Consider the following 18,045-nt stretch of genomic DNA (forward strand, 5'->3'; position numbering starts at 1 on the left):
GATGAGAACTGAAGTCCAGCAACATCTTCAGTGCCACAGGTTGGGTAAAACAACTGGTTAGGCAAAACAACTCAGGAGAACATTTCTGTAATTTGAGGGTCCCCCCCCCCCCCATGGCAGGGCTCAAGTGAAGTACAAAGGACAAGAGCTTCCAGGCTATAGCTGTCAACCTTCCCTTTTTTTGCGAGAAATTCCCTTATTCCAGTGCTGTTTCCAGCTGCTTCCCGCTGCTATCCCGGATTGTTAGATATACCATAGACTGTCCCCGGGACAGGTGAGGCTGCTGGTCCCTTATTTTTGAGGCTGCTGATCCCTTATTTTCAAATCTGAAAGTTGACAGCTATGTTCCAGGCTAATCTCTAGATCAGTGCTTCTCATGTAGCCTTATGAGGCTTTGCCCTTGGGTGGGAAAAATATTGCGCCGGGAAAGGGAAGTGGGAATCAACAGACACTCAAGGAATATTTTCGGAGAAAAAGCTTTTATTTCTACCATCCATGAACTGGTAGAAGGAGCAAGTATGATAGTTCACAAAAAGCATGCACGGGTTCACAGTCATGTGCACAGAGCATATATTCCCACTCCAGTTCCGTCCCCTTTCTCCTCCTTCTCCAGGAGTCCTGCCCCATGAGTTCCTCTGAGCATGAACAGAAAGCGGTATTGGGACTATTGTGGACTCTTGGCACCCTTCCCAGGAAAAGGGGAATGAAAGCAGTTCAGCACGTCCAAAGATGTTGCAACTAGAATGAGATAAGATTCAGTTCTCAGGCCTGAGTATTCTTGGCACTGACAGAGTCTATTCATTAGCCTTTAAAAGTAACATTTTGCCTATGCACAGCATCTTGTGAGAATAAGCAAAGGAAAGCTTTAGCTGTGGATTTTTAGAAGACAAAAGGAATTTTGGACAGTTTTGAGGCCTGGTTGGCGGGGGGGACTTCGGGCCTAGGTGGGGTCACCTGTCCTCACCTCCTACACTCAAACTATCTGATGCGGGCGAAAGACATTCCCCCACCCTACAAAATGTGCCAGGGTCAGTACCATATTTGGTCCTTGAAGCATCCCACCCAACCTGAGCTGTGAGTCACTGCAGACCAGCAGCTAACGGCTTGTGGACCAGCACCAGTTGGTGGACCACCACCTTGACTAGCAATGCTCTCGATGGCATTGAACTCCACTCCTATTAGCTTTAACTGATGCAAGTCATGAGTCCCACGAGGGACACAAATGTCTCCCTCTCCTAGGGTTTCAGGTTTTACAACAGTCTAGCATCAAACGAGCCATTTGCGCTGCACAGTTTGTAACTACAACCATATCTGCAACAAGATTTCCCTTTTTTCCACAACCACGAGACCAGCATCAAGTCTTTTTTTATTCTTTTTTTCAAAAAAAAATATTTTTATTAAAGATTTTCTTGGTTTACAAAAGTACATGCCTTCTCTCTCTCTCTCTCTCTCTCTCTCTCTCTCTCTCTCTCTCTCTCTCTCTCTCTTTTGCGTAAGAAAGTTTTTTTTATTATTCTTATTCTCAAACGGCGGCAGCAGCATAGCTGTCAACTTTCGGATTTGAAAATAAGGGATCAGCAGCCTCACCTGTCCCGGAGACAGTCTACGGGATATCTAACGGGATAGCAGAGGGAAACGGCGCTGAAATAAGGGGATTTCCCGCAAAAAAGGGAAGGTTGACAGCTATGGGCAGCAGCGGCAGAAGCAGTTGCCCTTCTCTCTTCCCTAGAGACGGTCCAGCGCCGAACTACATTTCCCATCATGCTCCATTTCCTCCCGCCCTCTTCCGGTCTCTGCGTTGCCCGGAGCGCGGCTACGCCGGAAGCCGTGAGGAGAGCCTGCGCAGCGCTTTCTTCACAACATCGTTCTGCGGAGGCCGGCGAGAGCGTGTGCATCAGGGGGTCCCTCAGCTGCTTGGCGGCCATGGCGCTGAACAGGAACCATTCCGAGGGGGGCGGTGTCATTGTCAATAACAGCGAAAGGTGAGCGGGTGCGGCAGCTGTGTGTGTGTGTGGACGGCACTTGGCCGCTTCTGTTACCTTACAACGTTGTGTGTGTGTGTGTATATATATATATATATATATATATATATATGTGTGTGTGTGTGTGTGTGTGTGTGTGTGTGTGTGTGTGTGTATACCTCGGGTTACATACGCTTCAGGTTACATACGCTTCAGGTTACAGACTCCGCTAACCCAGAAATAGTACCTCGGGTTAAGAACTTTGCTTCAGGATGAGAACAGAAATCGCGGCGCGGCAGCAGCAGGAGGCCCCATTAGCTAAAGTGGTGCTTCAGGTTAAGAACAGTTTCAGGTTAAGTACGGACCTCCGGAACGAATTAAGTATGTAACCTGAGGTACCACCGTGTGTATATATATATATCTATGCCGTGTATAGCGCTGCGTCTGATGGGGGTCGCCCCGCCCAGGGGCGGGGCAGCAAATGTTTACCTTCCCATTTCGCTCGGCCCGTCCGTCTTTTCTTCCTTTCTCTGGAAATATTAAAACCCTGAATCTTGTTGGGGGATTCAGCCATCGGCACCTTTACTGCTGCTCTCTGGATTAAAGGAAGAAGTTTGCAACTGTTTCCCCAACCCTTTGGACGAGTGGGGTGGGGGGAGGACTAATACATAAATTAGGGCAGCGAGGGGTCCTTGGGAAGCTCGCTAACCCGATGTGTTTTGTCTCTGCTCCCAAGCATACCTGCTAGTTGGAGGTCTGCTACAGTGCCTGAGTACTGAGCTTCCACCCTTGACACAAATCTATAAATCAATGGAGTCTAGGATGGTGTTTTGAAAGCATTTTTGCTCCCAGTGATTTGTGGTGACTCTTTCTGTAAGCTGGGGTAGGGGAACCTCTAGAAATTCTGTTGGACTTAAACTTCCATTGTCCCAGACTGGGACTGCTGGGAGTTGGGAGTCTTGTCAACGTTTGGAGGGCCGTAGCATCCTCATCCTTGCTGTCAATTAACCATGCATTATGTAAAATAATATTTCCTCTTGTCTATTTTGAACATGCCACAACTTAATCTCGCTGTCCTGAGCCTTTAGCATTTTGAAGGAAGGAGAGACAACACTTTCCCCCCTCTATTTTCACAAGTTCATTAATGTTCCTTCCGAGGTTTCGCAGTTGAGGGTTTGCAGTTGTTTCTCTCTAAGATTCAGGTTCCCTTCTAATTGGGATTGATTGCTAAACCACTCTGAGAATTGTAGCTGTGTGAGAGGAATAAAGGTCTCCTAACAACTTTCAGCAGCTTAACAAATTACAGTTCCCAGGATTTTTTGGAGGAAGTCAGGACTTTTTAAAGTGATGTAGTGCTTTAAATGCATAGTGCAAATGGGACCAATGAGTAGTTGGTATCCACAGCCAGGTAGTAGATCCAGGATGCTGGAGGGCAGGAACACAAGAATATGCAGTTTCATAATATTTGGTTATTTAGAAAGTTGACATTACCTGTGAGTTCATGGGCATCTGGCAGAAGGAGCTACCCTCTACCACTCTCACATTTTTGTTCTGCCCTTTTGTAATTAAGTGTCTTGGTTACTCCTCATATTGGATTTCACAACTTTGTCATGTCTGTAGATAAGATTTCACAGCCTTTGCTCATCTTCTCCAGGCGTGGAAGTAATTAATGCTGAGCTCTAATCTTCCACAGTAGGAAATTAAATTCCAAGGTTGCTGTTGCCTCTTGCTAGTACCAGTTTATGTAATGGGAATACTGCAGAAGGAGCTATCACATTTCGTGCTTCATACACTTCTGCTGTAGGAGTGAATCTATTCTTCAGAAACCCCGAGGTTTAAATTATTAAGGCATAGTATAAAGGGATTACAGCTACAAGTGAAACTAGCAACTGGAAGGTTTACAGATGCCATCTTTGTACTGGTACAGTATTGCAGATACATTTTCAAGGAGGTGTTTTCCCCTATCCTCTCCTCACTATTATTTTCCTTCCACCTCCTGCTGCTCCCTGTATTTGTAGCAAAATGCTGTGGGGCAGCAACTGCCTGGCACAGCACAAATATGGATGAAGAGCAGCACTGCACCCTGGAGATGGCAGCACACACACATGGGTATATCAACAATTTCCTCTGTGTATGTTTTTCTTCCTGAAACAGTTGGCAGAGTTTGTTGCAGGGTATATAAATGTGCTGCAGATGGTGGTGGCCAAAGACAATGGAGGGATAGAACAGGAGCATATTTGGAAGAGCAGAAATGAGATGGTGAAAATTCACCTGCATAGAGCCCTATTATATGATTTATTAACTGAACATTGCAGAGCAGTTTATACACCATCATCAGTTTCACAGGTTCCTACAATGTTAGACAATGCTAATGACAGTACCTCCCCTCTTTCAAACTGTATAGTCACAGTGTTTCCTAACAGTCATGTAGATGAGTAGGGGTCCGGTGGGACTTGAAGTGATCTTTGTGTTCATATTGCATAAACTGGATACAGTGGTACCTCGGGTTAAGTACTTAATTCGTTCTGGAGGTCTATTCTTAACCTGAAACTGTTCTTAACCTGAAGCACCACTTTAGCTAATGGGGCCTCCTGCTGCTGCCATGCCGCCGGAGCACAATTTCTGTTCTCATCCTGAAGCAGAGTTCTTAACCTGAGGTACTGCTTCTGGGTTAGCGGAGTCTGTAACCTGAAGCATATGTAACCTGAAGCATATGTAACCCTTAGTACCACTGTACACTGAAATGGCTCATAAAATCACCACCACCACAAAAAGCCATGTGGAATTCCCACACTGTATGTAGGCCCTTCTTGATAAGATATTGCCTGTTGGGACATGTAAAATATGGAGTGAACAAAAGTTGCCATTGCAAGTTGAATAGTTCTGGCAGTGTCATGGCCCTGTTCAGGAGTTCAGCCTGATCACTGGAGAGCTAAATATGTATAGAATAATGGATGTGTGCTGACTCTGCCTCCCACATTCTCTGCATGCCAGGTGCACCCCACGCCCCGACTTTTTAGTGTAAAGGTTTGAATGCAGTTCAGCTGAATGCAGTTAGAAGCCTCTGTTAGATCAGGAATCCTGATTGTACAGGATTCCTGATTGTGTGGAAGCTCTTAACCACATTCAGCTGAACATGGTTAGATGCCCCCTTCATATGGTTATTTTTGGGGTGGAAGGGGGGTACATCCGATGTGCTGAGTACATTGGCTGTGGGGCCAGTACATGTACCAACCAACGAGGGCTCCTGTGCACACTTAGCCCTCCTGTGTTCAATCTGAACAGCTGAATATGAGTCAAGGATACCGGCTTTGCTGTTGCTATGCCTCTTATGCTAATTAAATTTTGTGTCAGTTTTGTGTTCACTCTCCTATTTCTTTTTGTTCAACCCAACAGACAATCACCATGTTTAGTAACATATGGGTTTCACTTGGTGAATGAGGCTGGGTGATGATCTGAAATTTGTCAAACCCCACGTTATCTAACCTATAGAGAAATCATTACTAAAGAGCGAATCTGTGTACCAAACCCCTCTTTTTGTGTGTGTATAGCATCTTGATGACCTACGATCACATTGAAATGACATTCCATGATATGGAACACATGCCGGATGCATTCAAAGGGACCAAGAAAGGCAGTGTCTTCATGACCCCATATCGAGTAAGTTGGCAAACAGGTATTTGGTATGTAAAATTCTAATATGAAGAGTGAAGAATATAGAAACAGACCACATGATTCTTCAGTGCTTGTTTTCCTCTGAAGCTCCATGATGAATTGACGTTTTGAATCCCAGCTAGCTATCTGAAATATCTTTACTTGTGAAGCCAAGCATATTGATGCAAAGAAGTAGGAGGGTTGGATGGAGAGGAGGAGATATGATGGTTATGATGATGGTGATAAATTCAATTTCTTATTTGCCCTTTTCCACATGGTCCCAGGGTGGGGAGGGTGAGTGGCTCCTGTTACTTGGAAGTACTGTGAGAGGTGGATTTTTCCAGGGCTACGCATGTTCACGTAATAAACCCATTAACCTTCTGGGGGGTGCTACGAAAATTTCTGGAAAGAGGTGAGCAACAATGGTAGCTTATGTGTGTTTCTGAAATGCATTGCTGCATCGTAGTATCAGTTGAATGAATGGCTTGGCTATTGTTCTAATGAATACATGACCTGTGAAAGCATTTTGAAAGCCCACTTTAGTTTTTCAGATTTTAGCTTCTAACAGTAAGATGGCTTTTTATTCTGATGCTAAGTGTACCTTTTAAAGGAGATGTATTCTTTTTGCCTGCAGGTTATCTTTGTGTCTAAAGGAAAAGATGCAATGCAGTCTTTCATGATGCCCTTTTATTTGATGAAAGAATGTGAGATTAAACAACCAGTTTTTGGAGCAAATTACATCAAGGGGGAAGTGAAAGCAGAGGCAGGAGGTGAGTATTATACCAAAGCCATTGTGTTTGGGGATGCATTCAGTTTCTGACCTGAATTAGAAAGTGAAGAACTAGCAAAGAATTTGGATTCTTATGGACCACATGACAGCTTTATTACCAGCAACCAACTTCTCTTAAGAGCATAAGAATTGCAGTGCTGGATCTGATCAAACAGCATTTATTCCAGCATTCATCTCCACCACTGGCCAGTCAGATGCTCCGGAATCTGATGATTCTGCACCAGTTTAAACATGGTGGTTTATGTTTTTGGCTATGATTTTTTCTAAATCTGTTTTTAAAACTTTGTGTGCTTGGGTAGCCACTACAGTATCTTCTGCTAGTAAAATCCTTAAGAGTAGTCATGCTCTGTGTCAAAAGATACTTAATATGCGTGCATCCTGAACCTTATGTTAAAGGTAAAGGGACCTCTGACCATTAGGTTCAGTCGTGACTGACTCTGGGGTTGCGGCGCTCATCTTGCTTTACTGGCCGAGGGAGCCAGTGTACAGCTTCTGGGTCATGTGGCCAGTATGACTAAGCAGCTTCTGGAGAACCAGAGCAGCTTACGGAAACGCCGTTTACCTTCCCGCCGGAGCGGTACCTATTCCATAGAATAGAATCATAGAGTTGGAATAGACCACAAGGGCCATCGAGTCCAACCCCCTGCCAAGCAGGAGTATTTATCTACTTGCACTTTGACGTGCTTTCGAACTGCTAGGTTGGCAGGAGCAGGGACCGAGCAATGGGAGCTCACCCCATCGTGGGGATTAGATGACCCCAAGTTGCAGTATTAAGAGAGTGGATAATTGTATGGGAGCACCCCCTCCCCTCGGCCTTCAGAACTTCCTGTAAAGAATTCACTGAACCCCCACATTTCTTCCTGTCCTGTTCTCGTCATTCTTTATCCTAGTCCTTGCCAAAAGTATTAGTTCTATGAAAAACCAAATATTGCATTTCTAGAAGTACATGCCAGAACTGCAATATTGATTGTTTTAATCTGTCCAGTTAGGTCTTTAGGGAGAGTTGGGATTACCTTTGCAGAAATGGTTTCTAACTTTACTCGCAAGCAGTTGAGCTCAACTAGGTATCGTCGAAAAAGTTCAAAATTCAATGTGTCAAAACTCATTTTTGGTAACAAAACTGTAAGGAAAATTTTGTCCCATTCCTTCTCTACCTTTGTACTTCTAATAAAGCAGGATGTCACAGGAAAAAATGAGTTCATGCTCCACTTTGCAGATAATAAAACTAAATCAGACAAATTATTTTATCTATTTAGCATCCTTAAATGGCTCACAATGATCAGCAGTCCAGGTCCCAGAGGATTTAAGAAAGACAATTGAGCTATAACTTTATCTTGGCTGTAGCCTTATCTCTTTTGCCTATGTAACTCTATTTCTTCATTTCAAACCTCAAACTTAATTCACTAAAAAGCAGTTGAGCAGCATTTGCTTCTGTACAGCATGAGAGAGCCTTTTGCCAAAAGTTAGATTAGCAATCTTCCATCCCACTCTGACTTCTGTCATTCTTACAATGTATTAAAAGGCGGCAATTCTAAAGACACTTCCCCAGAACAGTTCCCTTTCATGAATATATTGCCTCCACACATACTTGTGTCTCAAGTTTAATAGACACTTAGTCACATGTAGTGTATTGTCAGCAGTGGCCTGGATGATATAATCTGTTTGTTTCTAAAATGGGAAGTTCTGTTATCATTAATTTTATTTCTTTAAACAAAGAGATCTTTTGTGAGCCTTATGATATACTTCCCATTTAATTTCTTGTCAAATGATTATAATTCCAGACTGATCTGTAGCTAGCTAGTGAGGAGAGTTGTAGAATCTTTTTAGCAAATTGAATTTGCCCTTGGTGACTCAGAATAAATCTAATCTTGTTGATATTTAAGGTTGGCAGACAGAATTTTGTTGTCCTTTGTTGTCCTTTAACCACATTCTAAGGGATGTGTTTCAAATTCATGTACCTTTCAGTCTTTTGACTCCACTCAGCTCGCAACCTTCTTAAGGACCTAAGATGAGATAAAAGCCAAGTTACGTTTTGCATCCAGAAAATTGCATCTCTACTTTTATGATAAATTACATAAATCAGAGATGGGTGGTTTTTGCTTTTAAACCATTTTTATTACCAGCAAATTTCCAGCTTGATAAAAACAAATATTACAAGCCATTCTTTCATATACAAAAGACATATACAAAAGAATATCAACTCTTTACATCAGAAAAGTGCATTACTTTGTCTCAAGGCAAATCAAAGAGAAACAAATCTTTATGTTTGGATACTGAATAATACTTGCTTTATAGAACAGCCTGATAACAGATAAAGTGGTACCTCTGGTTGCGAATGTGATCCGTTCCGGAAGCCTGTTTGCAACCTGAAAAGAATGCAACCCGCGTCTGTCTGCGCACGCACGGGTCATGATTTGCCGCTTCTGCGCATGCGCATGATGTCATTTTGCGTGTCTGCACATTTGCGAGTGGCGAAACCCAGAAGTAACCTGTACTGGTACTTCCGGGTCGCCGCGGGACGCAACCTGAAGCAAAAGTAACATGAGGTATGACTGTACTCCTATTCCATCCTTACAGTTTATTTTACCTTTTCCCTAGGAGGTTGGGAAGGATCGACAACTTTCAAAATGACGTTCTCTGCAGGAGGTGCCATTGAATTTGGACAGCGTATGTTGCAAGTAGCATCTCAAGGTACTCACTGTTTTTGGTAAAAGAAGCCAGTTCCGCTAAATATAGTCTGAATATATTTTGCTGAAAAGAAGGTGTGTGTGTGTGTGTGTGTGTGTGTGTGTGTGTGTGTGTGTGTTGGACAGAAAGGCAGAGAGAGAGAAGAGAGAGAGAAATTAAAATATAGCTGAGTGATTTACCGTATTTTTCACCCTATAGGGCACACCGGCCCATAGGGCGCACCTAGTTTGGGGGGGGGGAATAAAGAAAAAATTGTTTATTTCCCCCCCAGGGAAGCCCGAGCTTTCCCCGACCCCAGCCCCCATAACAGGCTGCTATCCGCAAGCCTAGGAAGCACGGCGGGAACTCCCGCCGGGCTCCCAGGGCTTGCGGATATCTGCCCGAAGCCCGGGATGCGCTACTCAGTGCGCCCCAGGCTTCGGGATGCAGGCTGCTATCCGCAAGCCTCCTGAAGCCTGGAGAGCGAGAGGGGTCGGTGCACACAACTAAACGACTAAACAACAACAAAGTTTCAGCTTTTCATTGACCCTATTTGCAAAAAACAAAACCACTCTTGGTATTCAGTATCTCAAAGACACTCCATTATGTGTGGCACTAGGCAGGCACAATAGATGCTTTCACACCTGACCTAGCCCTTCAAACAGGATTTCTCTCCTCCACCCTAGCTCATTGCCATTAATGACCTGTTGTTCCTTATACCCGCTGATTATCAAAGGACATTCCAAAGTCCTTCCAACTCCCTAATATGCATTGCTGCCTTTTTCCTCAACATCTTTTTCAGTCAGCCGCTCCTGCTGTTTCCCAATTCTTCCAAATGGCTGATAGTTATGGGAGCTGGGTCTCCTTCCATGTCTCCTTCCTTGGCTTATTTGCTCAGTGAAGCATTTCTTCTTGTCATCTTTCCCTCCATCCCCACCTGAGAGGTGCATGAACACTAGGCATCAGGCCAGACAATTTGCATTGCTGAATATTTCCTCTTTTCCTACTGCACCAGACTCCTCATGCCAACTAAGATTTCTGTACAGCGCGTGCTCCGAACTCATTAAGATTTCATGGTGGTGTTGTAAGATATGGCAAGCCGTATAATTTATTCCTCTCACCCACTGCAGATTTCTTATTATAGTAGCGAGTTTCAAATTTGTTGAAGTTGGTGCCCTATAGTGTTTTTGGCTGATCATAATTTCCTTTCCTTTGTTTTGCAGCCTCAAGGGGTGAGGTCCCCAATGGAGCCTATGGTTACTCATACATGCCGAATGGGGGCTATACCTTCCCACCACTTGCTGCCAATGGGATATACCCTACTCCTTCGGGTTATCCATATCCTCCACCACCTCCAGGTGAGTACTGAAAGTGGAACCTCTAGTTAAATTATTATTTTTTAAAAACTGAAAATGAGAGAAAAGAATAGAGCTCATGTGCTTTGCCTTGATTTCTGGCTACTCCCTTGTTAAATGTGGGCCACTTTTGATTTGCTTGAAAGCACTTACTTTTAATAACTACAGAGTTCCCACAGACAACTCAGCCTTTTCCTAGTACTTTCCATACAGATGAATGTCTTCAGATGCCCTGAGGTAGTTATCATGGCATAAGGGGGTCATCATGCTGTGAAGTAACTTTGAACTTGGCATTTTATCTGCCATAACTTGCCAGGCACAATACAGAAAAATGGTTTGCTGATGACAGGGTTGAATCTGACACGCTCTTCCTCTCAGATTCCCTGTTTTTAATACTGTAGACATTGTTTTAAAATATGTTATATCAGCCAGAAGGTATATGGTTTAGTGATGCATTACAAAACTCTCTCTGCAAACACTTTATTCTTCCTTGGAGCAGAATTGTATCCTGGTCCCCCAATGGATGAAGCCATGGGATACATGCAGCTTCCTCCCCCTCCCTATCCAGGGCCCATGGAACCGCCTGTCAGTGGTCCAGACCTTCCTTCGACTCCAGCAGGTAAGAGAGGTGCCAGGATGGCTGCATCACATATCCTCTGAACAGTGACATATCTGTAAAGGCCCTTCAAGCCTGGATTCAGCAGGATTCACTAGACTTTAAAGCAGCCTGAATAATGTTTATTTAGCTTCTCCTTGCAAACCTCCTAAAAGGGGGGGAGGCTTGTGTTTTGGAGAGCAAAACTTTAAAGGGCATCTTTCTAAAAATGGTACAGTTGTGGTTTCATGTTAAGCATCATGTTCTAACTCCAGAGCTAGCACAATCTGTTTACAAAGAAATGATTGTTTCCTCGCTGCCAACTTTGCAAATGCAATTAATGCAATAAGGGAAAATAGAGGTTTTCTTCTACATTTTGGGTCATCAGGAAAAAAACACAGCAGCTGCTCCATCAGACGAGCCAGGCAAGGGTTGAACTTTGTTTACCATAGCAACGACACAGAATAACATGGATATAATAACAGCACAAGCTTTGCTTATTTGGTGTCACTGTGTAATACAGATTAAACAAGAACTACACACAGAGAGAGAAGGTTTTGTAGGAATTTTTGAGGGCTGAAAAAGATGCAGATCTGTGTCACCACTGAGGAGTTGCAAAATGGCAGAGAGCGCTTAGTTTACAGTGACAGGTGGGAGGTAGTTACTTAAACCTTTTCTTTCCCACTGTGTTCATCCCTGTAATCCCCCTTTCTCCCTCCTCCTCCACCAACACTTCCATCTCCTGACAAATGCTTCAGAATCCAGGCTGGGAAACAAGGTTGTTGGGGGAAGAATTTAGCACTGCACTTCTGGCCTGCCACTCCTCTACTTCAAATTGCACCCTCCTTCTGCCACTTTGCAGCTGTTTGGCAATGATTCAACTTTCCAAACTGGAATCTGTCGCAGATTTCTCGCTTGGCTCTTAGGACAGAACTGCTGTTATACAACCACAGATCTTGCAGCAGATTCCTACAGTGGGTCTGAGTTTGATGCTTGGCGATCGGTAATTTACAAAAAAAAAGCAGTTTACAAAAAGAACCAAACAATAAGATGACAAGTTAGAGCAGTTAAAAACAAATATTTAAAACATCAACAAATAAAAATCAATGAATGGCAAACTAAAAACAGATTAAGCAAGCACCAGCATTTAATATAGATGGCTAGGCTTATCTAAACAAAAAATGTATTTATCAGGCACTGAAAAAAGGAAGTGAAGGTGCCTGACTTACGTCAGTAGGCAGGGAGCCTCACCTGAGATGCTGCAATCGCAAATGCTGATCCTACCTAATCCATGATGTTTTCCTTCCAGCTGAAGCCAAGGCTGCAGAAGCTGCTGCAAGTGCTTATTACAACCCAGGCAACCCACACAACGTCTACATGCCAATGGTATGCTTTGCACCTTGCCCTGCATGTCATTGCAGTCTTAGAAAGGAAGGGAAGGTTGGGCACATAATATTCCATCTTGCTCTCGGCATCTCTTCCAGCCATATTATACTGTTGGTAAATAAGACAAATTAATGTGGGTGCAGCAGTCAAAGAGTAGGAGAGGGCAAGGGATGCATTGAGGATTTTGTGAAATAGATCCTGGTGGCAAAAAAAGAGCGGGACTTGTTTCCCACTGTAGGGCAGCCTTCTCTGATATGGTTCCCTCCAGCAGTTTTGGGCGGCAACTCACATCACCCTTGACCAATAGCTATTAATCCTGGCTGGGGCTGATGCAGTAGTCCAGCATCACCTGGAAGGTGCTAGGTTGGCAATGGTTCTTTAGTTCAATACAAGAAATGTCCGTGTAAATTCAAGAAGACGTTTCATATATTCTCATAACTCGTTAATCACTTGAATAGTACTCTTGATGCAAGAAGAACTTTGCAGTCTTCATAGTGCTCCTTAGTGAGTTTATTGTAGAGCAGAGGTTGTTTTGGAGTTTGCAAGCTTAACAATATTTATTTACCTCAGGGCTGGGAAACTTCGGGGGGGGGGCACATGCCAGTGGTGAATGGAGCTACAGCCAAAAGCAAGTACCAGGGGAGAGATGGATTGCTGTTGCCAGAGGTCTGACCTGATTGCTTACAGGGGGCTCCCCTCTCTTCCTCCCTTTGTGCAGTCTGTTTCAGCTCCACCCCTTGCATCCTAATAAAATTTGGCCACATACAGCCCTCAGACCACAGGTTCACCAACCTTGATTTACATCAGTGTTTCCCAACCACTGTTCCGCGGCACACTAGTGTGCCGTGAGATGTTGCCTGGTGTGCCGCGAGATGTTGCCTGGAGGGAGGCGGGTGAGTCGGGCGGCGAGAGGCGGGGCGGCGGCGGCGAGGAGAGGCCGCCCAGCACGGGGCTCTCGCCGCCTGCCTGCCTGGCTGCCTGCGAGCTCGGCGGGCAGCGCCTCCGTCCGCAGCGCCCGCCTCGCGGCTCTCATTCCCTGCCCCTGCCAAAGCTCACCCAGCCAAGCCGCGCTCTCCTTCCTGCCTCGCTTTGCTGCCTCCCCCCCCCCCACCCCCAAAGCTTGGAGGTTCCCCGGCAAGGGGGAGGAAAAAAAAATGAAACTTACACTTTCGTGCGTCCCTCCCGGCGTGATGCTGCGCGCTGACGTCACGGGGCTGTAATGGTGGTGTGCCTCGAGATTTTTTTCATCAAACAAGTGTGCCTTTGCCCAAAAAAGGTTGGGAAACACTGATTTACATATTTGAGTGCTCTGAAGTAGTAAATTGGATTGCTCCTTCACGGTTGGCATTGTTTATGAGGTAATGAACTGAAGTTAATTCACACAATCTCTCTCCCTGTCTCTCATTTTAGGACCAGCCTCCTCCTCCTCCTTACTTTCCTCCAGAGGACAAGAAAACCCAGTAAACAGCCACCATACACTGCTTCATTTTTGCCATTTGGCTAAATGTTGATTAGGGATATGACAATGGTAAGGACCATTTAACCTCCCTCTCGCACACGTAACTCCCACAAACAGCAGTGGTAGATACGTGCGGCATTAGAAAAGAGATCTAACATTTTCCTGGATTGTCACATATAGAACTAAAAATATATTGTTTTCTTCTGTATGGTTCTTTCTCCATGTTGATGATATAATGGAGAAAGAGTTTTGTTCTTCCTCTCCCATCCCATCTTTCAACTGTCCTGGAGAATGTTCCTTCCTGAACAAAGACCACTTAAACCGAAAACTTAACCAACAGCTATTGAATTAGATAGGTATTGACACTCTGACTGTGTTGACCAGCTCTTTCGTGGTGATGCTTCGGAAGAAAATCAACTTTGTGATCTACCAGACAATCCTTAGTTGCATGAACCCCCGCTATGTTGCGACCAAGGAAGTGCACTGATCTCTTGACAAGATCATCTGGTTCTATTTGGACACTGGACTCTTCTACCATTTCTTCCGCAAGATGCATGTATGGTGGAATGTATGCATCGTCTTTTAATTTTGAGCATTCCTGTTGAGTCACTTATGCATCTTGGTCCGTTTCTTTCATACAACAACAACAAAACATTGGCTGCAGAGTTCTGGCAGTAAAACATCATACCTCTATGGTAAACTTGGTAATTTATTTGACCATGCGGTTTGATCAGTTACCTAAACACTAATACCATCTTAGCAGCTGAAAGCATTTCTAGGGAAGAAGATGGCTCGTATTTTGATCTATTTATTTAATTAGTTTTGTTTGATTTTATTTGTTTTTTATCCCTAGCAATCTGAACATGTTATAATCTGAGGCAAAGCATTTCCCCTTTGGTTGCTTATGCTCAAAAGCCATTAATTCAACTCAAAGAGGTAGAGAAAGATCACCTTCTGGACTGGGGATAACTTAGATGATGTCTAAACTGACAGATGGGGAAATAAGAAAAGCTTCTTGGAGTTTTCTGCATCTTCTGTTTCCTTTCTGAGGCAGAATATTAGCAATTGGTTTTGAATAGCAGTAGCCCTTTGATGCACGGAGCATAGCAGACTCCCAAAGATCTCAGAAACTCATTTACTGGAATATTTGGAATTTGATATATACTGACAGAGCTGTATGACCCAGCATGCATGTGTTACCAGAAATCTGTTTCATTAGCATCACTTGTGACTTACACCAGAATAAAATCAGAATCTGATTTGTACAAAAATCTTCCCTCTTTCCCTGTAATCTGTGACACAGAGGAAGTGCTTCAAATCATGGCTCTCTCAAATGCTAACTAACTGAGCCCATGCAGAAAACCTGGGGCATCTGTTCACAATTGCTTTGATCCTGGGTATCCGGCAGTGTTTGAGACCACCCTAGTTAACTCCAGCTTTGTGCACATTGTGACACTGTTCCACTTAGCAAGGGATGCCAACTGCTTCCTGTTGTCGTTGCTGCAGAGATGTCCCAAGGAAAAACACAGGTAGTATCTGTGGCCAAAATTATGGCAAAGTAGGATGGCTTAACTGCATGCCTCTGCAGTGCTTGATTTGTGCTCCCCTGACTTAGCTGTCTGTTTCGTTTTGAATAACATTCCTGACCTTGTGATTTATGCCAGGGGGTGGAAGTGCAAACTTGTTTAGTCTTTAAAACGTCCCTATTTGCATTTATTGCAGTTACCGCACTATGCTGCAAAATTGAGTGACAGCCAAGTGCATGAGAATCTTGAGTTTCTGCAGGAATCAAATTTAGTTTGTGTGCTTTTTTGAACACTGGGAAAGGTGTTTCTTGCAGGAGCTCAAAAAACACCCTGTACTAATGAAGCTTGCTGAGATAGTAGGTGTGTGATGCCCCAGATAGGCAAAGCCCATTTCTGGAGTCCTTAGTTTGAATTTTCAAATGCTTTCTAGCTGACAAGTGATGTTAATGCGTGTGCACGCCCCCTTCCTATCTAATGCACTGACTTTTTTCTAGAATTGGTATTTAAACTGCAGTGATGTAAAGAAATGATTATTTAAAGAATTGTATTTTGGGGAAGTTCTATCGATACCTTATGGATGTGAAGTGGGTCTTCTGAATGCAAGGCTGACTTTTGATTTGCTCAAGACTGTGAAGTAAAGATAACTTACAACAACTCTCTGTGACTCATTGTGACTGCATATTTGGGTGGGCAGCTGTTTTGCTGTGGTTAAATCGCCTTCACAGGTTTCAGATGGAAGAGTCACTTTACAAATAAAGCCTGGGTTGCTTGTGCAGGGTGATTCTCTTTCTGTGTCTTCCACTGATTTCTGTCACAACTGAAACGGAGTTAGTTAATTCCATCAGACCTTGTTTAAATAAATTGCATGGTTTTAGATATTCTTGCAGAAGCCAGCTAAAAAAAAATTTGCATAAATGTATTCACAACTCAAGTGGAACACAATAAAGTGTATCATTTTTTCTGGATTTGCTTAACTATTTCACTGGGTGTCTTTTAACTTGGACTGTCAACAAACCTTCTACCATAGAGATACCGAGCACTCCCAAGTTCATTCCCCTGTCAAAGTCTCTCAGCACACAGAGTGCTCCTCTCCCTGAACACTCCTGTTCTGAATCAGATGGTTCTTGTGCCCTTATGTGTGCTTACTTCACTCCTCCACCAGAAGATTGATGCAAGCCACAACAGAGGTTCAAAGGAACAGATGAGGTGAGGTGGAGAGGAAAGGCAGAAGAGGGAGTGGTGGATCAAAATGGACCCTGAAGTTGCCACCTTCCTCACTCTCCAAACTTTTCTGTGAAATGTTTTATTACATTTGTAACCTGCCGTTCATATAAGAGGTGGAGAGACTACACCTTACAAGAAATATGGTGCTGCTGTTTTCAGTGGCAAGTCCCCCAAATAGACACACATAATGTGTCCAGTGTCATTGTACTATGTGCTTTCCCCCACCAGTGCTCTGTGTCGCTGGCTGGTATGGGTAGGGAAATTCACGAAAAAAAGGATGGTGGGGCATGGGCAGGTTTTAGTACATGCTACAGAGGGGAAACACTCCTGACTGCTTCAAATTATACAACAGCCACCCCATGGGAGTTGTCGGTAACAGTTCCACGTGGCAGCTCTGTGGTGGCGGTTATGAAACGACCTTCAAGTTCCCTTCAGAGGAAGGCAAGAGTTCCTGTTAATCGCTCATGAAAAAATGCACAATTTGGCCCATGGAACTCTTGCGTGAAAAAAATCTAGAGTAGAATCTCCAGCACACCTTTTGCTCCTCCTGGTAGGAGGCACCTTGTGGGACTCCAATATCCAGAAATGAAGGCGACTTGCAACCTACCATATTAGTGCTGGTGACTTCAGACTTTCTCCCTGAAGCAAGTTCAAGGAATCCATGAAGTCTGCTCTCACCTCTCATCACCTTCGCCCTCAGGTAGATGGAGTAAGCAGTGCCACACCTGAAGAGATGGATATCCGCTTGATATTGCATTCATTTGTTGAAACAGTTTATATGCCATTAACCACAATTGTCTCTAAGCAAATTACAGGGGTACAATACAAAAAGTAAAAATCGGAAGTATAAAATCAAACTTCACTTAAAATGCCTGATGCAATAAAGAAATGTTCAGCAGGAGCTAGAAATTCAGTAGGGCAGGGTCCTGTCTGATTTCAGCTAGAAAAGAATTCTGTAAAATTGGGCTTGCAACACTAAACACACAGTGCCTGGTGGGTAAGGCTCCTAACTGTGACTGGCCCAAAGGCCTCCATGATTAGGGAGGGATATAAAGAGTTAATGCGATGATGGCATTGGTGGCAATGTCTGTTTCTGGGGGTCTATTGTTCAATAATATGTGACTGTAAGATGACATAGTTGTCTCTGTGATAATGAAAAATTATCAAAGATAATTTGATAATTTGCACAATTCTGGAACTGTTATTTACACACACACCATGCACATGTTGCCAGTGGAGGCTGGTCCACTAAGCATAATCCTCCCAGGAGAATGCCAAGCAATTAAAAAGCCCTCCAAAATCTGAAACCCAAAATTTCCTGTCTACATACACTTTTTACTTCTCAAATAAGTTCTGCAAACATTTCCGTCAGGTCTGTGCAGCACACAGCCTAATCACAAAACCCAGCTGTAGCAAAGAAGGCCTTCC

At 43.9% G+C, this 18,045-nt stretch overlaps 1 protein-coding gene across 1 annotated transcript; it reads left to right on the plus strand.

The window, feature by feature from the left end:
• Positions 1-1,822: 1,822 nt before the first annotated feature.
• On the plus strand, positions 1,823-16,358 carry WBP2 (WW domain binding protein 2). The gene is made up of 8 exons (XM_081185449.1): positions 1,823-1,982; positions 5,513-5,621; positions 6,250-6,385; positions 9,004-9,096; positions 10,296-10,430; positions 10,927-11,046; positions 12,332-12,408; positions 13,819-16,358. Exons 1-8 carry the CDS (start codon positions 1,924-1,926, stop codon positions 13,870-13,872), a joined length of 783 nt encoding a protein of 260 aa, XP_081041575.1. The 5' UTR covers positions 1,823-1,923; the 3' UTR covers positions 13,873-16,358.
• Positions 16,359-18,045: the final 1,687 nt, after the last annotated feature.

This window comes from Podarcis bocagei (assembly GCF_964188305.1).
Source record: "Podarcis bocagei genome assembly, chromosome: 2".
In the NCBI taxonomy this organism is placed as follows: domain Eukaryota; kingdom Metazoa; phylum Chordata; class Lepidosauria; order Squamata; family Lacertidae; genus Podarcis; species Podarcis bocagei.